This window comes from Phalaenopsis equestris, unplaced genomic scaffold (genome assembly GCF_001263595.1).
Source record: "Phalaenopsis equestris unplaced genomic scaffold, ASM126359v1 Scaffold000258, whole genome shotgun sequence".
NCBI classification, from domain to species: Eukaryota; Viridiplantae; Streptophyta; class Magnoliopsida; order Asparagales; family Orchidaceae; genus Phalaenopsis; species Phalaenopsis equestris.
The window spans coordinates 1,501,314-1,516,513 of record NW_018164700.1 but is presented as its reverse complement, the minus strand read 5'-3'; the positions used below and the strand labels follow the sequence as shown (position 1 = coordinate 1,516,513).

The window sequence follows — 15,200 nt, the reverse complement described above, 5'->3', positions numbered from 1 at the left end:
ATCATGTTATTGAGCCATCAAAATTTTATCAATTTAAACTTCTAAAGTTATGCCACGCATTGGGAATTGCTACTAGAATTAGTTTTCTTGATTGTTGAAGACTAAAATACCTCAGGGTTTTCATGTCTCTATGTTGTAAATGAATACTGTTTCTTGTTGTTTTCTAATAACCCTACAGAATGCTTCATGGCTTGCGTATCAAAGATGGAAAAGCAGCTTATGTTTCTAGGTATGTTAAGACGTCCAGGCTTAAGCAAGAAGAATATTTTGGAAGAGCAAAATTTATGAAGGTAAATTCTGATGGGGCATTTACATTCATACCACCCAATTCCTATCTATTTACATATCTAACACCTAAACTTTCCTTTTTACATTTATAACACCCAAATCTGTCATATCATGTCAATAATACCACTATATTAACTTTTAAAAGTTAATTATATATTTTCATGCATAGGTAAGGTTGGTATGTATGTAAAAATTGAATTTTGGGTGTTAGATATGTAAATACATTGAAAATGATGGTCTGTATATAATTTTTCCAATTATGTTATTATTATTTTTATTATTATTATTTATTTTTTTTTGTCAATATCAAACTTGTGAAATTGTGCATAACTTATGATGATGTTTTTGTGCCTCTAGATTGGGGACCTCAAGGGATTATTTGGTCTATTTATGGTTCATATGCAACTTCTTAGGGAAAAACTCAAAGTATTGGATGTTTCATATGGAACTTCAACAGGCGTAAATACATTGGAAATGATGGTATGTATATAAATTTTCCAATTATGTTATTATTATTATTATTATTATTTATTTTTTTTTGTCAATATCAAACCTGTGAAATTGTGCATAACTTATGATGATGTTTTTGTGCCTCTAGATTGGGGACCTCAAGGGATTATTTGGTCTATTTATGGTTCATATGCAACTTCTTAGGGAAAAACTCAAAGTATTGGATGTTTCATATGGAACTTCAACAGGTATGCTAATATGCTTTAATTCTGTTGATTGCATGATATGAGGTTGGGTCAGAAAGATATTATAACCTAATTGTAGGTTTTCACACTGTTTATCAGTTTCCATGACGAGTTTGCTCAATTATTATTTTTTTGTACCACTTAATTGCTTCTGTAATTCACCAAATTATCTTATTTTATACAGCAAACACTGCTCTGATTTACCATCATGGTAAACTTCTGGCTTTATCCGAAGCTGATAAACCATGTAAGCATTATTAATACTCTGTATAACTTCTCTTATCTGTTTGGCGTTTCAATGCTCATTTTTTTGTTGGGGCATTTACGTACATAGCAATCCTTATATTTTTACTTGTCTCGCACCTAAGCTTTCGTATTTATACACATAACACTCAAATCTTTAATATCACATAAAGAAGAACATTATTTCAATTTTTTAAAAGTCAAATACACATTTTCATGCACTAATTTAAAGAAGAGCATTATTTCAATTTTCTAAAAGTCAAATACACATTTTCATGCACTAATTTAAAGCACCAAAGTGCCATGTATGTAAGTATTAACGTTTAGCTGTGAGATATGTAAATACAAAAAAAATTGAGTGCTAGGTAAATAATTTTCTCCTTTTTTAAATCTGAATTTTTATTGGTAGAAGGAAAAGCTTTTTGTATTATTAGTATTTTAAGAAATGTTGAAGCAGAAATTGTTCTCTGCATTATATAGATGTAATCAAAGTTTTAGAAGATGGAGACCTGCAAACTCTTGGAATGCTTGATTATGACAAGAGGCTTGCACACTCATTTACGGCCCATCCAAAAGTTGATCCATTTACTGGTAAGAATGACGAGTCTATAGCCTACTTTATCTTAGGCAACAGAGTTAAGTTTAGCCTTTTGGGTTGTTTATTTTTGGTTGCAGATGAGATGTTTACATTTGGTTATTCACACAAACCACCTTATATTACTTATCGGGTCATTACAAAGGATGGTGTTATGCACAATCCTGTACCAATAACAATTCCTGAGCCTATTATGATGCATGACTTCGCTATCACTGAGAATTTTGCAGTTTTCATGGATCTTCCTTTGTGTTTCCGACCAAAGGTGACACTTTTTATACGGCTATCATATGTTTTATTAATGGGAAATTTACGTATATGGCTATCATATGTTTTATTAATGGGAAATTTACGTACGCAGCACACGATTCTTATATATTTACATATTTCAAACCTAAACCTTCATATTTACACACATAGCACTTTGGTGCTTTAATCCTATGCATGAAAATGTGTATTTAACTTTTAAAAAGTGGTAACAATGCAATTTTTGAGTGTTATGCGTGTAAGTATGAAAGTTTAGGTGTGAGGTATGTAAAAAAATAAGAATTGTGTGCTATGTATTTGAATGCCCCTTTTTTAATTAGAAGGCTTACTTTTCACCTAATTAGGAGCTGGTTGCTGGAGGTCTTCTTTGGTCATAGTATTCGCCTTCTTTAAGAGTCACTACACCTCAGCCTTTCAACTATGTTTATATTTCTAAATTCCAACAAATTTTACATTGCCCTTTCTTTAGGAAATTGTGAAGGGAAAGTTCATATTTACATTTGATCCAACAAAGAAGGCGAGATTTGGTGTGCTTCCCCGATATGCAAAAGATGAGCAACTGATTAGATGGTTTGATCTTCCTAATTGCTTCATATTTCATAATGGTAATTCTGATGAAACTTGCGGTAGATGTTCATTTTGTTTCTGACGGGTCTTGCAATCTTTTCTCATAGGTTTTTACTCAGTGGTGACTCTAGTTAAGTTAAATTTATAACTGGTATAATATAATATATACAGCTTCTTTTAAAATTTTTCCTACTACTTCGTTTCTTGCCTTTTAGAAAATACTATTATTGTGATTTTTTAAATAACATTACGTGGATAGAGAATTGACTTTTTAAATACTTGCCCCCAAAAAATGCCTAATCCTTATTGAGCAGTCTAGGAATGTAGATGTGGAACTATCTCATATGTAGGAAATGAAAATGTTTTTTGCAGAGTTGAACAGAGGATACCTATGTGTGCTACTATTAAAATATTAGACCTGGAAGCTAAAGAAGAGTTGGAACTTTGGACACCTTCAATGTCTTAATTTGTCTTGAATTATTTTATTAAAAACCTTTTTTACTTTATTGAGTTCAAAACTAAAATATCCATTGGATGGTGAGAGGCTTGAGCTGCTCGATTACCGACTCTTCTCCAATTTTTCTTTGCTCGAAAAGTGTACATTAACTTGAGAAATACTTTATTTAAAGATTATATGTTCCTTTCTCAAGATGTAATTGGCGCAATGACCAAAGGCTGATCTCATTTTTGCTCTATAATTGTATGCTACTGTCATATCGGTCATTGACATTCAGCTCCGTTTTGTTTGGTCAATTGTTGTTTGAAAGTTGAGTTTTCAATTTTCGACATCTAAATATGCAACTAGTAAAGTTGATCTATTTTCTATGTTTTTGTTTGCTATCATCTGTTCTAACCACATCGAGCGTTGAGCTTAGCATTCTAATTATTATTTTTAGTTATTTAGCTCTTGTTAATTTGGCTGAACATGAACTTTCAACTTGATTAGGAGATGAGTATCATTGTATCATTTTTTCAAAGGTGCAAATGATGTAGGCCAACCTTGTTGGGCTGTGGAGCCTAAGCTTAAGGCATTGGCGCATTAGCACCGGGTTGTGGGCGCTTAAGCGTCTACTTGGGTGCTGCTCGAACAAAGGTGCTGGCTTTGGGCGCATATGCGCCCAAAGCGGGCGCTGCTCTTATTCCCGAGAGACCGGTGCATAGGCATTAGCCTATTGGTGCCTAGATGCCCATTATGGAACGTCAATACACAGCACTTGGCACTTAGGCGCCAAGTTTGGGTGCCTAAGCGCCCCGTTACAGTCACTACACGAAAAAATGATTTTTAAGACAATATTTGAGCGTGGATCAATATGCTTGCTGTTTTCTTCTTTCTGATTTTCATAGTGGAATTTCTGGTTGTATAGCTCCGTGTTTTTTTCCTTTGGGTTTCTCCACGTAAAATCCATGTATGCTTTTCTGGTTGCTTTATTGTGCTTTCGTGTTTAATTATTTGTTTCGGTCTTCTCAAATTCTGTGATCCCGTTATTCCGCGGTGTGGTTTAATTTTTAATTGATTCTAAGCCACGGTAAAGTTGAGAATTGTTCATTATGTAATTCCTATCAACTGATTTTAGAACGGGTTTTGATTCAAGTGAGATTAATGGCTGAAGAAACGAGGTTAAAAGTGGAGAAGTTCAATAGGACGAACTTCACTTTTTAGAAGATGCAGGTGGAGGATTTGTTGTATTAGAAAAAATTGCACTTGCCACTACAAGGAATCAGAAGGAAGCCTGAATCCATGCCTATGGAGAAATGGGAAGTGTTGGATCGAACAATACTAGGTTTGATCTAGTTTACACTTTGCTCATCTGTTGTGTTCAACATTGTGAATGAGAAAACTACGGTGGATCTCATGACGACACTGACCAAGATGTATGCAAATATTTCTGCTTCCAATAAAGTTTTTCTGATGAAGAAATTATTTAATATGAAAATGGTGGAAGATAGTTTAGTGGCAGGGCATCTCAATAAATTTTAACACTGTGACGAGCCAGTTGTGTTTTGTAGGGATCAAGTTTGATGATGAGGTCAGAGCACTGGTGATATTATCTTTATTGCTGGAAAGTTGGGATGACTTGATAATGACAGTGAGTAATTCTTCAGGGACTTCTAAGTTGAACTTTGATGATATCGTGAGTCTGATGCTTAATGAAGAAGTTATTAGAAAAGCAGTGAATGATAAATCCTCAAGTTTTGCGTTGAATGTTGATAACAGTGGAAGGAATCTGGGTAGAAATATAGACAGAGGCAGATCCAAGTCCAAGAAAGGAAAGCTCAAGTCAAGCAGAGGAGAATGCTGAAACTGTGGTAAGAATGGGCATTTTAAGAAGGACCACAAAGCTCCAAGGAAAGCTGGTGGTGGAGGATAGAAAAGTAGTTTCTCTACTAATGTCTCCATAGGTGAAATCCAAAATGACTCCCTGGTGTTATCTCTAGTTAACACTGAATCCTAGATAATGGATTAAGATGCCTCTTTTTATGCTTGCCCTTGCCCTAAAAAAAGGTATTTAATAACTACACTCATAATGATTTAGGAATGGTTTATCTGGGAGATAACAAGACCTGCAGTATAGTTAGAAAAGTTGATGTTGATATCAAGTTGTCGAATAGAACAGTTTGAAAGCTTATTGAAGTTAGACATATTTCAAGTTTGAAGAGAAATTTCATCTCTATGAGCCTACTGGCAGAGTTCGGACTCGTGACTACTTTCAGAGTTGTTTCTCGGAAGGTGACTAGGGGGCATTAGTGATGACACGGGGCAACATGGAAGACACCCTTTATCTGATCAATGAAATGACTGATTTCATTGATGTAGCTAGTACCAGGATGAATGCAGGTCTGTGACACAATAGACTTGGCCATATAAGCGAGATATGTATGAAATCCCTACTTTCAAAGAATAAGCTTCAGGGTCTGAAATCAGTTGATTGAATTTATGTGAAGACTGTATTTATGACAAGAAGAATGTTTCTTCTTCAAGAGCAGGTCAGTGGTGAAATCAAAGAAACTAAACATAGTGCATACTGATGTATGTGGTCCAACTCTAGTTCAGTCTATTGGAGGCTCTCGCTATTTTGTCACGTTGTTGACGATCACACGAGAAAAAGTACAAGTTTATTTCTTAAAGCAGAAATCTGATGTATTTGAAGTCCTTAAAAAATAGAAGGCTATGGTAGAAAAGGAGATAAGCTTGAAGCTGAAGTGTCTCAAATCAGATAATGGATTGAGTACTATGATCAGAAATTTAGGAATTTTTGTGCTAAAGAGGGGGTCTGACATGAAATCATTGTTCCAAGGACACCATAACAGAATGGTGTGGGTGAGCGCATGAAGAGAACAATCACGTATCCTGCTAGGAGCATGAGACTGCTTGCAGGCTTGCTAAAATAATTTTGGGCAGAACAGTAAACTCAACAGTTTGTCTGATAAACTGTATTCTATCAGTACCTTTGGGGGAAGGCTTACCTGAAGAAGCTTGAAGTGATAAAAAGATATGTCTATCTCATTTAAGAGTATTTGGGTGTTCTGCATATATGCATGTTGATGTAGGGTCTAAGGGCAAGTTTGACTCAAAATCTGTCAAGGCACCTTCATTGGATGTGACTCAGATGAGATTGGGTATAAGTTCTGGGATTATCAAAATAAAAAATTCATCAGAACGAAATGGATATGTACAAGGACAGGGTTAAAATTCAGTACATTCTGTTAGTTACTTCTGAAGAATCCATATATGTGGAGATAGAAGATACTGGTGATAAAGAAGATGGAGAAAGAAGTTGTGCTCAATCACAATGAGCACTGGAAGTTCCTCAGTCACATGCTACATAAGTCAAAAGATCCAGCAAAGTGAAACAACACATACAAAGGTATTCTCTTTCTTTACACTATTTGTTATTACCTGATAGTGGTGAACCGGAGTGCTTTGAGGAGATCACTCAAGTTGAAGATTCAAGGGAGTGAGAGCTCGCCATGGATGAAATGCATTCTTTGGATTGGAGTCAAATCAGATTTTGGATTTTGCGGTACTACCAAATGGCAAAAGGGCACTGTACAACAAGTGGATCTACAGGTTGAAAGAGGAGTCAGACGGTAGCAAGCGCTACAAGGCATGGTTTGTTGTGAAGGGTTTCCAGCAGAAGAAAGGAGTGTATTACACAGAGATCTTCTCCTCGATGGTGAAGATGACGATTGTCAAGGTTATGCTGAGCCCAGTACCAAAGGAAGATCTACATTTGGAGCAAATGGATGTAAAAACAGCTTTCTTACATGGAGATCTGAGGAGGAGCTATACATGGTGCAATCACAAGGTTATAAGGTTCCAGACAAAGAAAGTTTAGTTTTCAGATTGAAGAAGAGCCTTTATGGCTTGAAGCAAGCCCCAACATATTGGTACAGGAGGTTTGACAGGATCATGTCAGATAATGAGTATATGAAGTGTCAGACAGACCATTGTTGCTTCATTAAACACTTTGATAACTTATATTTTACTTCCTTTTTATGGATGACATGCTGACTGCAGAGTAAGATATTGAGACAAACAAGGACTTAGAAGAAACAATTATCAAGTGAGTTTGAGATGAAGATTTAGGTCCAACTAAAAAGATCCTCGTGATGAGAATCAACGGGGACAATAGTACAAGAACATTGAAGTTGTCTCAGGTAGAGTATGTAAAAAATATCCTATAGAGGTTCAACATAAGTGATGCGAAACCAATTAGCACTCCCTAGGTAGTCACTTCAAACTATCTAAAGTGTTATCGCTTAACTCTGAAGCAGAGCAAGCACGGATGGAGAAAACTCATAAACCTCTCCTACCTTTGTTGACCATCCTCAACCTGCTCTACGTCACACCCTAATGCTTAAGATTCATCTTACGCTCCTCTAGTCGTCACTGGCCCCTCTCCGACCCCTTCCAGCCACCTCTCGGCACCTTCCAGGACTATTTTTTGTTTCGTTCTTTAGTCTATTTTCTGCAATTGTCATTTCATTCATTGTTTATTTATTGTTTCGTTACTGTTATTTGTGTTATTTACAATTGTTATTTATGTTTACTTTGGTAAAGAGTCATCTCTGTACTTGTTTAAAGTTCCACAATAAATTTGTCGCATCCTAGTAGTGGTTTGGGTTAACTCCGGTATCACCATTCCCACCGGCCACCTATCATTCCTGCCCTCTCACCGCTGCTGGCTGGTCATCTCGCCTCGCCCTAGCCGGGGAGTCGTGTTGCATTTTATTTTCTCTTCTATTTTGAATCTTAATTGTAATCCTATTGTTTTGTGCTTCATAAAATATGTTTTCTATTGTGGTTAGGTTAACTCTAGTATCAATCAGAATTCCAACTTATCACTAGGATCAAAATGAAAATCACCAAATAAGCCAATAATAATTTATACAAATGAAATATAACAATGTACCTGATTATGAATGCAAGAAAATCACAGCCCATGCAGATATAAGAGTGATTCATGGCTTCTATAACTTACTCAACGGAAGCCCAAATTCAGCTTGCATTCACAAGATGAAAACTAGGAAGAAAATTTTCAAGTTATACATTCTTCATTGCATGCCTTGGGACTATTTATAAACTCTTCATAACTTTGGTTAGTAGATAATATTGAAATTGGATTGGCCTAAATTTATGTTTAAATTAATCCCAATTTAATCTTAAATTTCCACAGCAACCAAACAACAATAAATCAATTTTGAATTTTTAAATCAGTCAAAAAATATCATGCATGCATGCAAATCCCGCCACTCATTTCAGAACCAGACTTTTAGGCTCAGGAACTGCACGTGGAGCAGTAATTCCTTACACCCTGCAATTTAGCCCATGTCAAAAACCTTTGTCCCTTTTTTTTCTTTTGTTTGTTTAATGAATAATTTCTTAATTACCGAATAATTCCAAGCCCAACAACTGTCTAAAACAACTCAATCTCCTAATACTCCCTTAGCATGAGGATAGAATGTAGTCCAACATAATCTATTCAAATTTTTTGTTGGTATTATTTGCATAAACTTAGCCGAAGCTGAAATCGTGCTAATCAAATCAAACTAACCCAAGCCAGGAAATACAATATAACATTTCTCAGCCAATGCAACATTTTAACCCTAATTGAGACTACAAATAAAACGAACTAACTATTTACAAATTAAAGCTTTTTGTGCTGCTTCCAATAAGAATAAATTCAAGATTTTCATAAAGTTGCTTTAAGAGATCCATCTTTGTCCAAGTTTGTGAGATTAGTTGAGGACATTATATAGATTATTATCTCAATCCTATTTGATGTCTTCATTTATAATTACTTCAATAAAAGCTTTCCGTCTTTCTTTATCAATGCCTCTATTTTGTTGAGATTTCTTTACCAATGCCTCTATTTTGTTGAAATTATGGTGAATTGTTTTATCCATATCATATGATGTTATAGAAGGATGGATGCATATGTTTCTATTTTTTATACGATCTTAAACTTCTTATGAACTTAAATAGATTTTATCTCAGAAAAATAACATGATCCGTGAAAACCGTCATGATTTTTCATAAAGCACTTTGCTATTTTAGGGGCATGATTTTTTATAATAGAAAAGTCAGATCCTAAGGGTAATGATTATTTCATCAAGTACTTGAATGAAACTACTTGCACTTCTTTGTCATGGAGCTTGCTTTCTTATCTTATGGCGTTTTCATTTTTTTTATTCATATGCCTTACCGCATAACTTCTGAATTTTTTTCTTCATTCTTACTAGCAAATGCCTGGGAAGAAGGAGATGAAGTTGTTCTTATTACTTGTCGCCTTGAGAATCCTGATCTGGACATGGTCAACGGAGCTGCAGAAGATAGACCAGACAATTTCACTAATCAACTGTATGTTTCATTTTCTTATTGTTTTTTTGCTTCATCCTTTTGTTCTCCCTTAAAATTTTAATCTGTTGTTCCAGGTATGAGATGAGGTTTAATCTGAAAACGGGTGCAGCTACTCAGAAGGAATTGTCAGCACCTGCAGTGGATTTTCCTAGAATTAATGAAAACTACACTGGCAGGTAATTTTGGAATATAGAAGAGGGAATAAAATTTCCAACTAATTAGTTATATTAAATATTGATGTTCTTTTTTCCTATCTTTTTTTATTGATGTCTGTTTTATGCTCACTTGCACTTATTGCCCAAAAGTGTACTTCACATTTGTAGGCTTTTGGATGTTGTTATAATAATTATTATTTTAGAATGGTAAGCAACCCTGGTATTTCCATTGCAACAACAACAACAACAACAAGCATTTGCATTGCAATTGACAATAAATATTGATGCACAAAAAATATCAAATGATCCATTAGTGTTCTAAAGTTCACAAGAATTCATTTATTTTAGAGCAACTATTCATTCACTTCATAATATGTATTAGTGTTCGGTTCGTTCTTTCAGCCACACTATTTTGATTTGGTGAGTTGGGTGAACTATATTTGATAATATTTTTTATTTTCTCAAGGGAAGTTCACAATTGTACCAACCACTTCTCCATCTTTAGTATATCTATCAAAATACTCATCATCTCTATGAGATCACACAATTTAAAACTATTTTTCATTTTGTTATTTTATCTGTACTTAAAGCTCTTAATTATCTAATGCATGTAGAGATTCATATATCACGAGTAATCATTGATAAAGATATTTTGATCATAAAAATTCATATTTGAACAACAGAATTTATTTATATGATTTCTAATATATTTGTACTTCTCTTTTCACTTTTTTTAGATTCGTTAATTTGTTTTCCCTTTATGCAATTTACGTAGGTATCAAAAACAAAAAAATCTAAAGTATAAAGTAATATTTTCTCTTAAAAATCTTTTAGTTCTATCTATGAAGTTATATGTTAATCATCGGTGCTGGAATATAGTTAAATTTTTTGTAACATATTTTTTGATGTTGGCTTGAGTTTGCATCATACATAAGTAGAATTATTTTGCAAATTAATATAAAAATACCTTCAGACAAAGTAACATTCCCAATAAATTTTTATTTATAACACAAACAAACATAAGTTTTTTAAAAATTAAAGGAATAATCCAAATGTATAAGTCTTGGGATAGAAATTAAAATTCTTAGAAAAGTAAAATACATAAAACTTCTTTTCTAATTCTAAAGTAAAACCACTACTAAATATTAGATAACATGTCGAGATAATTTCTACATTTGAGTGTATCTGGTTTCTTGAATAGATATTTTGCTCACTTCCCACTAACTTTAAGTTTCGCATATTCTGTTACATATTGGAAATATGAATTATAGAACCAGAATCAATCTACCAAGTGTTATAAATAATATTTGCCATATTAAATTCATAACACACAAGTAATATTGTTTTATTTGTGAAGTCAATTTTTAAATTTGATGCAATACTTTTTTATGCTTCTTATTCTTATTGAAGAAACACTTGGATTTTCTTAAAATTTTATCTGGGGTGGTAATTTATCTTTTCATTTTTTTCTTGACACAAGTAATTTTTTAATTTATCTTCTCTCTTCTTGAACACATGATCAAAAGCTTGTTAACTGGATATTTATTCTTATGTGTGTTATAATATATCTTGAAGGAATTATATTGTTGTAGAAGAGTATTTAAAATATAATGCACAAAAAAAACTCAGACATATCGATCTCAAGTGTGTGCAATTGAGCTCCAATATTTCACATTTGCATAATGTGCTCTTGTACACATTTTTTTTGTTGACTCCTAATTTTGAAAAGAAAAAAGAAGTTAAACCTACTTGCTTCCACTCACGTCTCACGTTCGATTTCTAAAACCGTTCCCACTCCACTCTCTCGCATGATATATCTAAGCCAAATTTATTCCTTGAAGGTCCCGAATGAACAGAGCATAAATTGAACTCCCCCCAACCCTCCCTCCCTCTAACTCGAGGTGTCAAGTGCCCAGGCCGATGCAGAACCGCACCCCGCATGCGGAAATTCCTGCCTCACGTTTTTGCCTTGACTAAATCGCTCCATATTTACTTCCTTCATTGAACTCCCCCCAACCCTCCCTCCCTCTAACTTGAGGTGTCAAGTGCCCAGGCAGATGCAGAACCGCGCCCCGCATGCGGAAATTCCTGCCTCACGTTTTTGCCTTGACTAAATCGCTCCATATTTACTTCCTTCTGAGGAGTCGGTCGATCCTCTTTGGTCACTCCTAATTATCCTCTTATTATATATTTGCTTTCGTGAGAGACTAGGCTTAGTTCTTATTGTTTTCTATTAGGATAATCGTGGTGCCCAGGATTTACCGTCTAGGGTTGTCTCCGATGATGTGTGGTACTCTGACAGTGTCTCATCCAAGGAGATGATTATCCTCGACTTTCTCACCCCTCCATTGTCGCCATTACCATATGAGTTGCAACCACACAAAAAACAACCCCTTCGATGTTTTCTTGTAGCCTCTAGTCTCCCAGCCTCTTCCCCCTTTCCTTCTTGCACTGCAACCACTTAGGACAACCAAGGAACATCGCCTTCTTGCTGTTTCACCGCTATGCACTCCAACTCCTCGCTACCACCATCTAGGACAACATCTATACTTGTTGTCCCTGCAATTTTTCCCCACCCATCACTGCTATCAACATTCCTTTGTTGTCGTCACACCCACACCCGCCAGCCATTGAGATTTTAATATTCGACCTCCACCATCCTTGGGATACACTTTAGGGGTGTTTTCTTATGCTTGTTGTTGCGTTTCACTTTCAAGTGTGTTGGTTGTAACTGCTTATTGGTTTTTTCATTAATAATATATGTTTGTCTATTGCTATTTAGGTTAACTCCGGTATCATTTGGTAGCAGAGGTAGCCTAACATTGGTCCTATTCTAGGTTTCCTAGAATCCACCACTGTCCCACCCTCTCTTCACCCAAAATTTTTCTTTCCTACTCTACATCACCCCTACTTAACTTCTTCCACTTACCCAAACCCAAACTAATCATGCCATTGAACAGGCAATTGTCAGTACTTGATTAGGATTTCTCATCCAAAACATTCATTTTGCCTACATAAATTTGAAATTGTGGCTAGTTATTAATTTCTCTTATTGCCAATATATGTAGCGAAAATCAACAATCTCACTGGCTCAAATAAATCATGCCAACTAGTTTATTAAGCTATTGGTTCTTAAGCCTTTAAAAATTTCTATACTTTTAGTACAAATTTTTCAAATAAAATATATTCGAAGAAGACTTGAATTTGTATTTGCAAGGGATGATTGTGAGAAGCGAAGTTATAAATCAAAATATGCTAGAAATCTAACTTCCATAAAATTTTTAACTTTAGTTTTAATTAAAATCAACAAATTAACTAAATTTTGTATTCTATCAAACCTTAAATACCAAGTACTCATTTGAAGTCAAATGTCAAGGCAGAGGTGTTGTTAAACCTCTCTTATATCAAATGATAGAAAAACTCAATTTGATTCTTAGAAGTATTTCAAACATAGAATCAATTAAATAATAGTTCCTTTGGGATTTTATCTATTCCTCGAATGATTTTGTTGCTATTTTGTGCTTTTAGGAAACAGCGATATGTCTATGGTCTCATTCTTGGCAATATTGCCAAGGGGAAGGGCGTTGTAAAGTTTGATTTGCTTGCTGAGCCTAAAGCTGGGAAAAGAGAGCTTGAGGTTGGTGGAAATGTGCTAGGCATTTTTGACTTGGGACCAGGAAAGTTTGGATCAGAGGCAGTTTTTGTGCCTCGTGAAGCTGGGACCACAATTGAGGAGGATGATGGCTACTTGATGTTTTTTGTACATGATGAAAACACTGGGTACTCCCTCTCCCTCTCCCTCTCCTCCCTCCCTCTCCCTCTCCCTCTCCCTCTCCTTCCCTACTTCCCTAGATTTTGAATTATCAACAGGAGCTGTAAGATTGATGCAATATAAACTTAAGGTTGATATTGTTAGACTTTTGCTTTTCACTGCAGTGCCTAGATCGCAATTCAATCCCTCATGGGAAATCGGTCTTTTTTTATTTGCCTTATTTTATGGTAGCCAGAGACAAATATTACCTTTTCTTCTATGATTAAACAATGCAGGGAATCTAAAGTCAATGTAATTGATGCAAAGACGATGTCTCCTAAACCTGTGGCAGTTGTGGACTTGCCCTCCAGAGTGCCTTACGGATTTCATGCGTTCTTCGTCAACGAGGTGAGTGAATATAGTTCACATTGCTTATTCTTACATATTTACATGAATACCACACAATTATTACGTATTTACATGTCTAATGCCCAAACTTGCATTTTTACATGCATGTCTCAAATCGTTATCATTACTTAAAAAATGTGACTGTTTTTAAAGTAGAATACTGTTATTTTGACTCCCAATTAATGAACTAAGGTAAAAGGGCACTTTTGTAATGTGATACCGCTCCCCTACCACATCTCACCTACCGCTCACCTACCACCCACCTACCTCCCACCTACCACTCTTGCTTCTATAAATAGAGAGGGTATGAGGCTTAGGAGAGCAAGGGAAGAGATCTTAAGGGTGTGAGGCTTAGGAGAGGAAAGGGAGAAGATATCTTATGCTACCACAAAGGAGGAGTGAATAGCTATAGAGTTAGAGAGGAGGAGAGCATCTTGAGGCCTTGTATCAAGGTGTCGCTTGAGAGGGAGGTCGTAGAAGGAAGATGAGGGCTCATCTCTATGTATAAGCTATGTATTCTCCATTTCTTTTGCCTTAGTGAAATATTTGATTGATTCCGTGTTTGCTTGTGTTCTTTGTGTTTCATTTGTATGCCAGGAAGTACATATCTCACAACAGTTGGCGCCGTCTGTGGGAAGATCCATACTTCTTGGCTAGAGGTGTTCGCGGCCAGCGACGAAGAAGAGGAGTTTGGCATTCGTTCGACATTCACGAACAGAGGAACAAGCGGATCGCGTCACAGGCAGCCGAATCACGACAGATTCGGTGAGCAGTGGAAGCTTTGATCAACTGGATTAGCACCGCAGGTTGTGCGGTTCGGCGAGACGGAGGAGGAATTGTCCGCGAAAGAGCAGAGGAAGGCAGGTAGTTCGGTCCGTGAAGGGGCAGATCTCGCAAAGGAGGAGAATTTCCTTGACAGCTAGCACACGTCGCGACAGAAGCACGCTGCGACAGCTCTCGGAATTCAGTAGGTGCTCAGCAGAGCGGATTTCAGACGTTAGTGGGGATCAAGCCACAATAATGGGTTCCGCCAAATTCGACATCGAGAAATTCAACGGGAATAATGATTTTGGTCTATGGAGAGTAAAGATGAGAGCTCTATTGGTTCAGTAGGGTGTTGCAGAAGCCTTGCAAGGGTCGGCGACATTGCCGGCCAACATGACCGAGAAGGAGAAGATCGTCATACTGGACAAGGCCCACAGTTTGATAATCCTGAGCTTGGGCGACAAAAATCTGAGGGAGGTGTTGAGGGAGACAACGGCTCAAGCACCTTGGGCCAAACTCGAGGTACTCTACCTGACAAAGTCTCTGGCTAATAGGCTCTTTCTGAAGCAGCGCCTATACTCCTTCAAAATGCATGAAGACAAAT

At 36.0% G+C, this 15,200-nt stretch overlaps 1 protein-coding gene across 1 annotated transcript in view; it reads left to right on the top strand.

The window, feature by feature from the left end:
• The window catches only part of LOC110024491 (carotenoid 9,10(9',10')-cleavage dioxygenase 1-like), a 43,097-nt gene that overhangs the window by 23,233 nt on the left and 4,664 nt on the right, over window positions 1-15,200 (top strand). Inside the window, exons 4-13 of the mRNA XM_020724490.1 lie at window positions 179-290; window positions 887-986; window positions 1,168-1,230; window positions 1,707-1,817; window positions 1,902-2,086; window positions 2,558-2,693; window positions 9,400-9,517; window positions 9,592-9,693; window positions 13,201-13,452; window positions 13,720-13,831. Of these exons, the coding sequence (XP_020580149.1) occupies window positions 179-290; window positions 887-986; window positions 1,168-1,230; window positions 1,707-1,817; window positions 1,902-2,086; window positions 2,558-2,693; window positions 9,400-9,517; window positions 9,592-9,693; window positions 13,201-13,452; window positions 13,720-13,831 (1,291 nt within the window). The remainder of the gene's footprint in view (window positions 1-178; window positions 291-886; window positions 987-1,167; window positions 1,231-1,706; window positions 1,818-1,901; window positions 2,087-2,557; window positions 2,694-9,399; window positions 9,518-9,591; window positions 9,694-13,200; window positions 13,453-13,719; window positions 13,832-15,200) is intronic.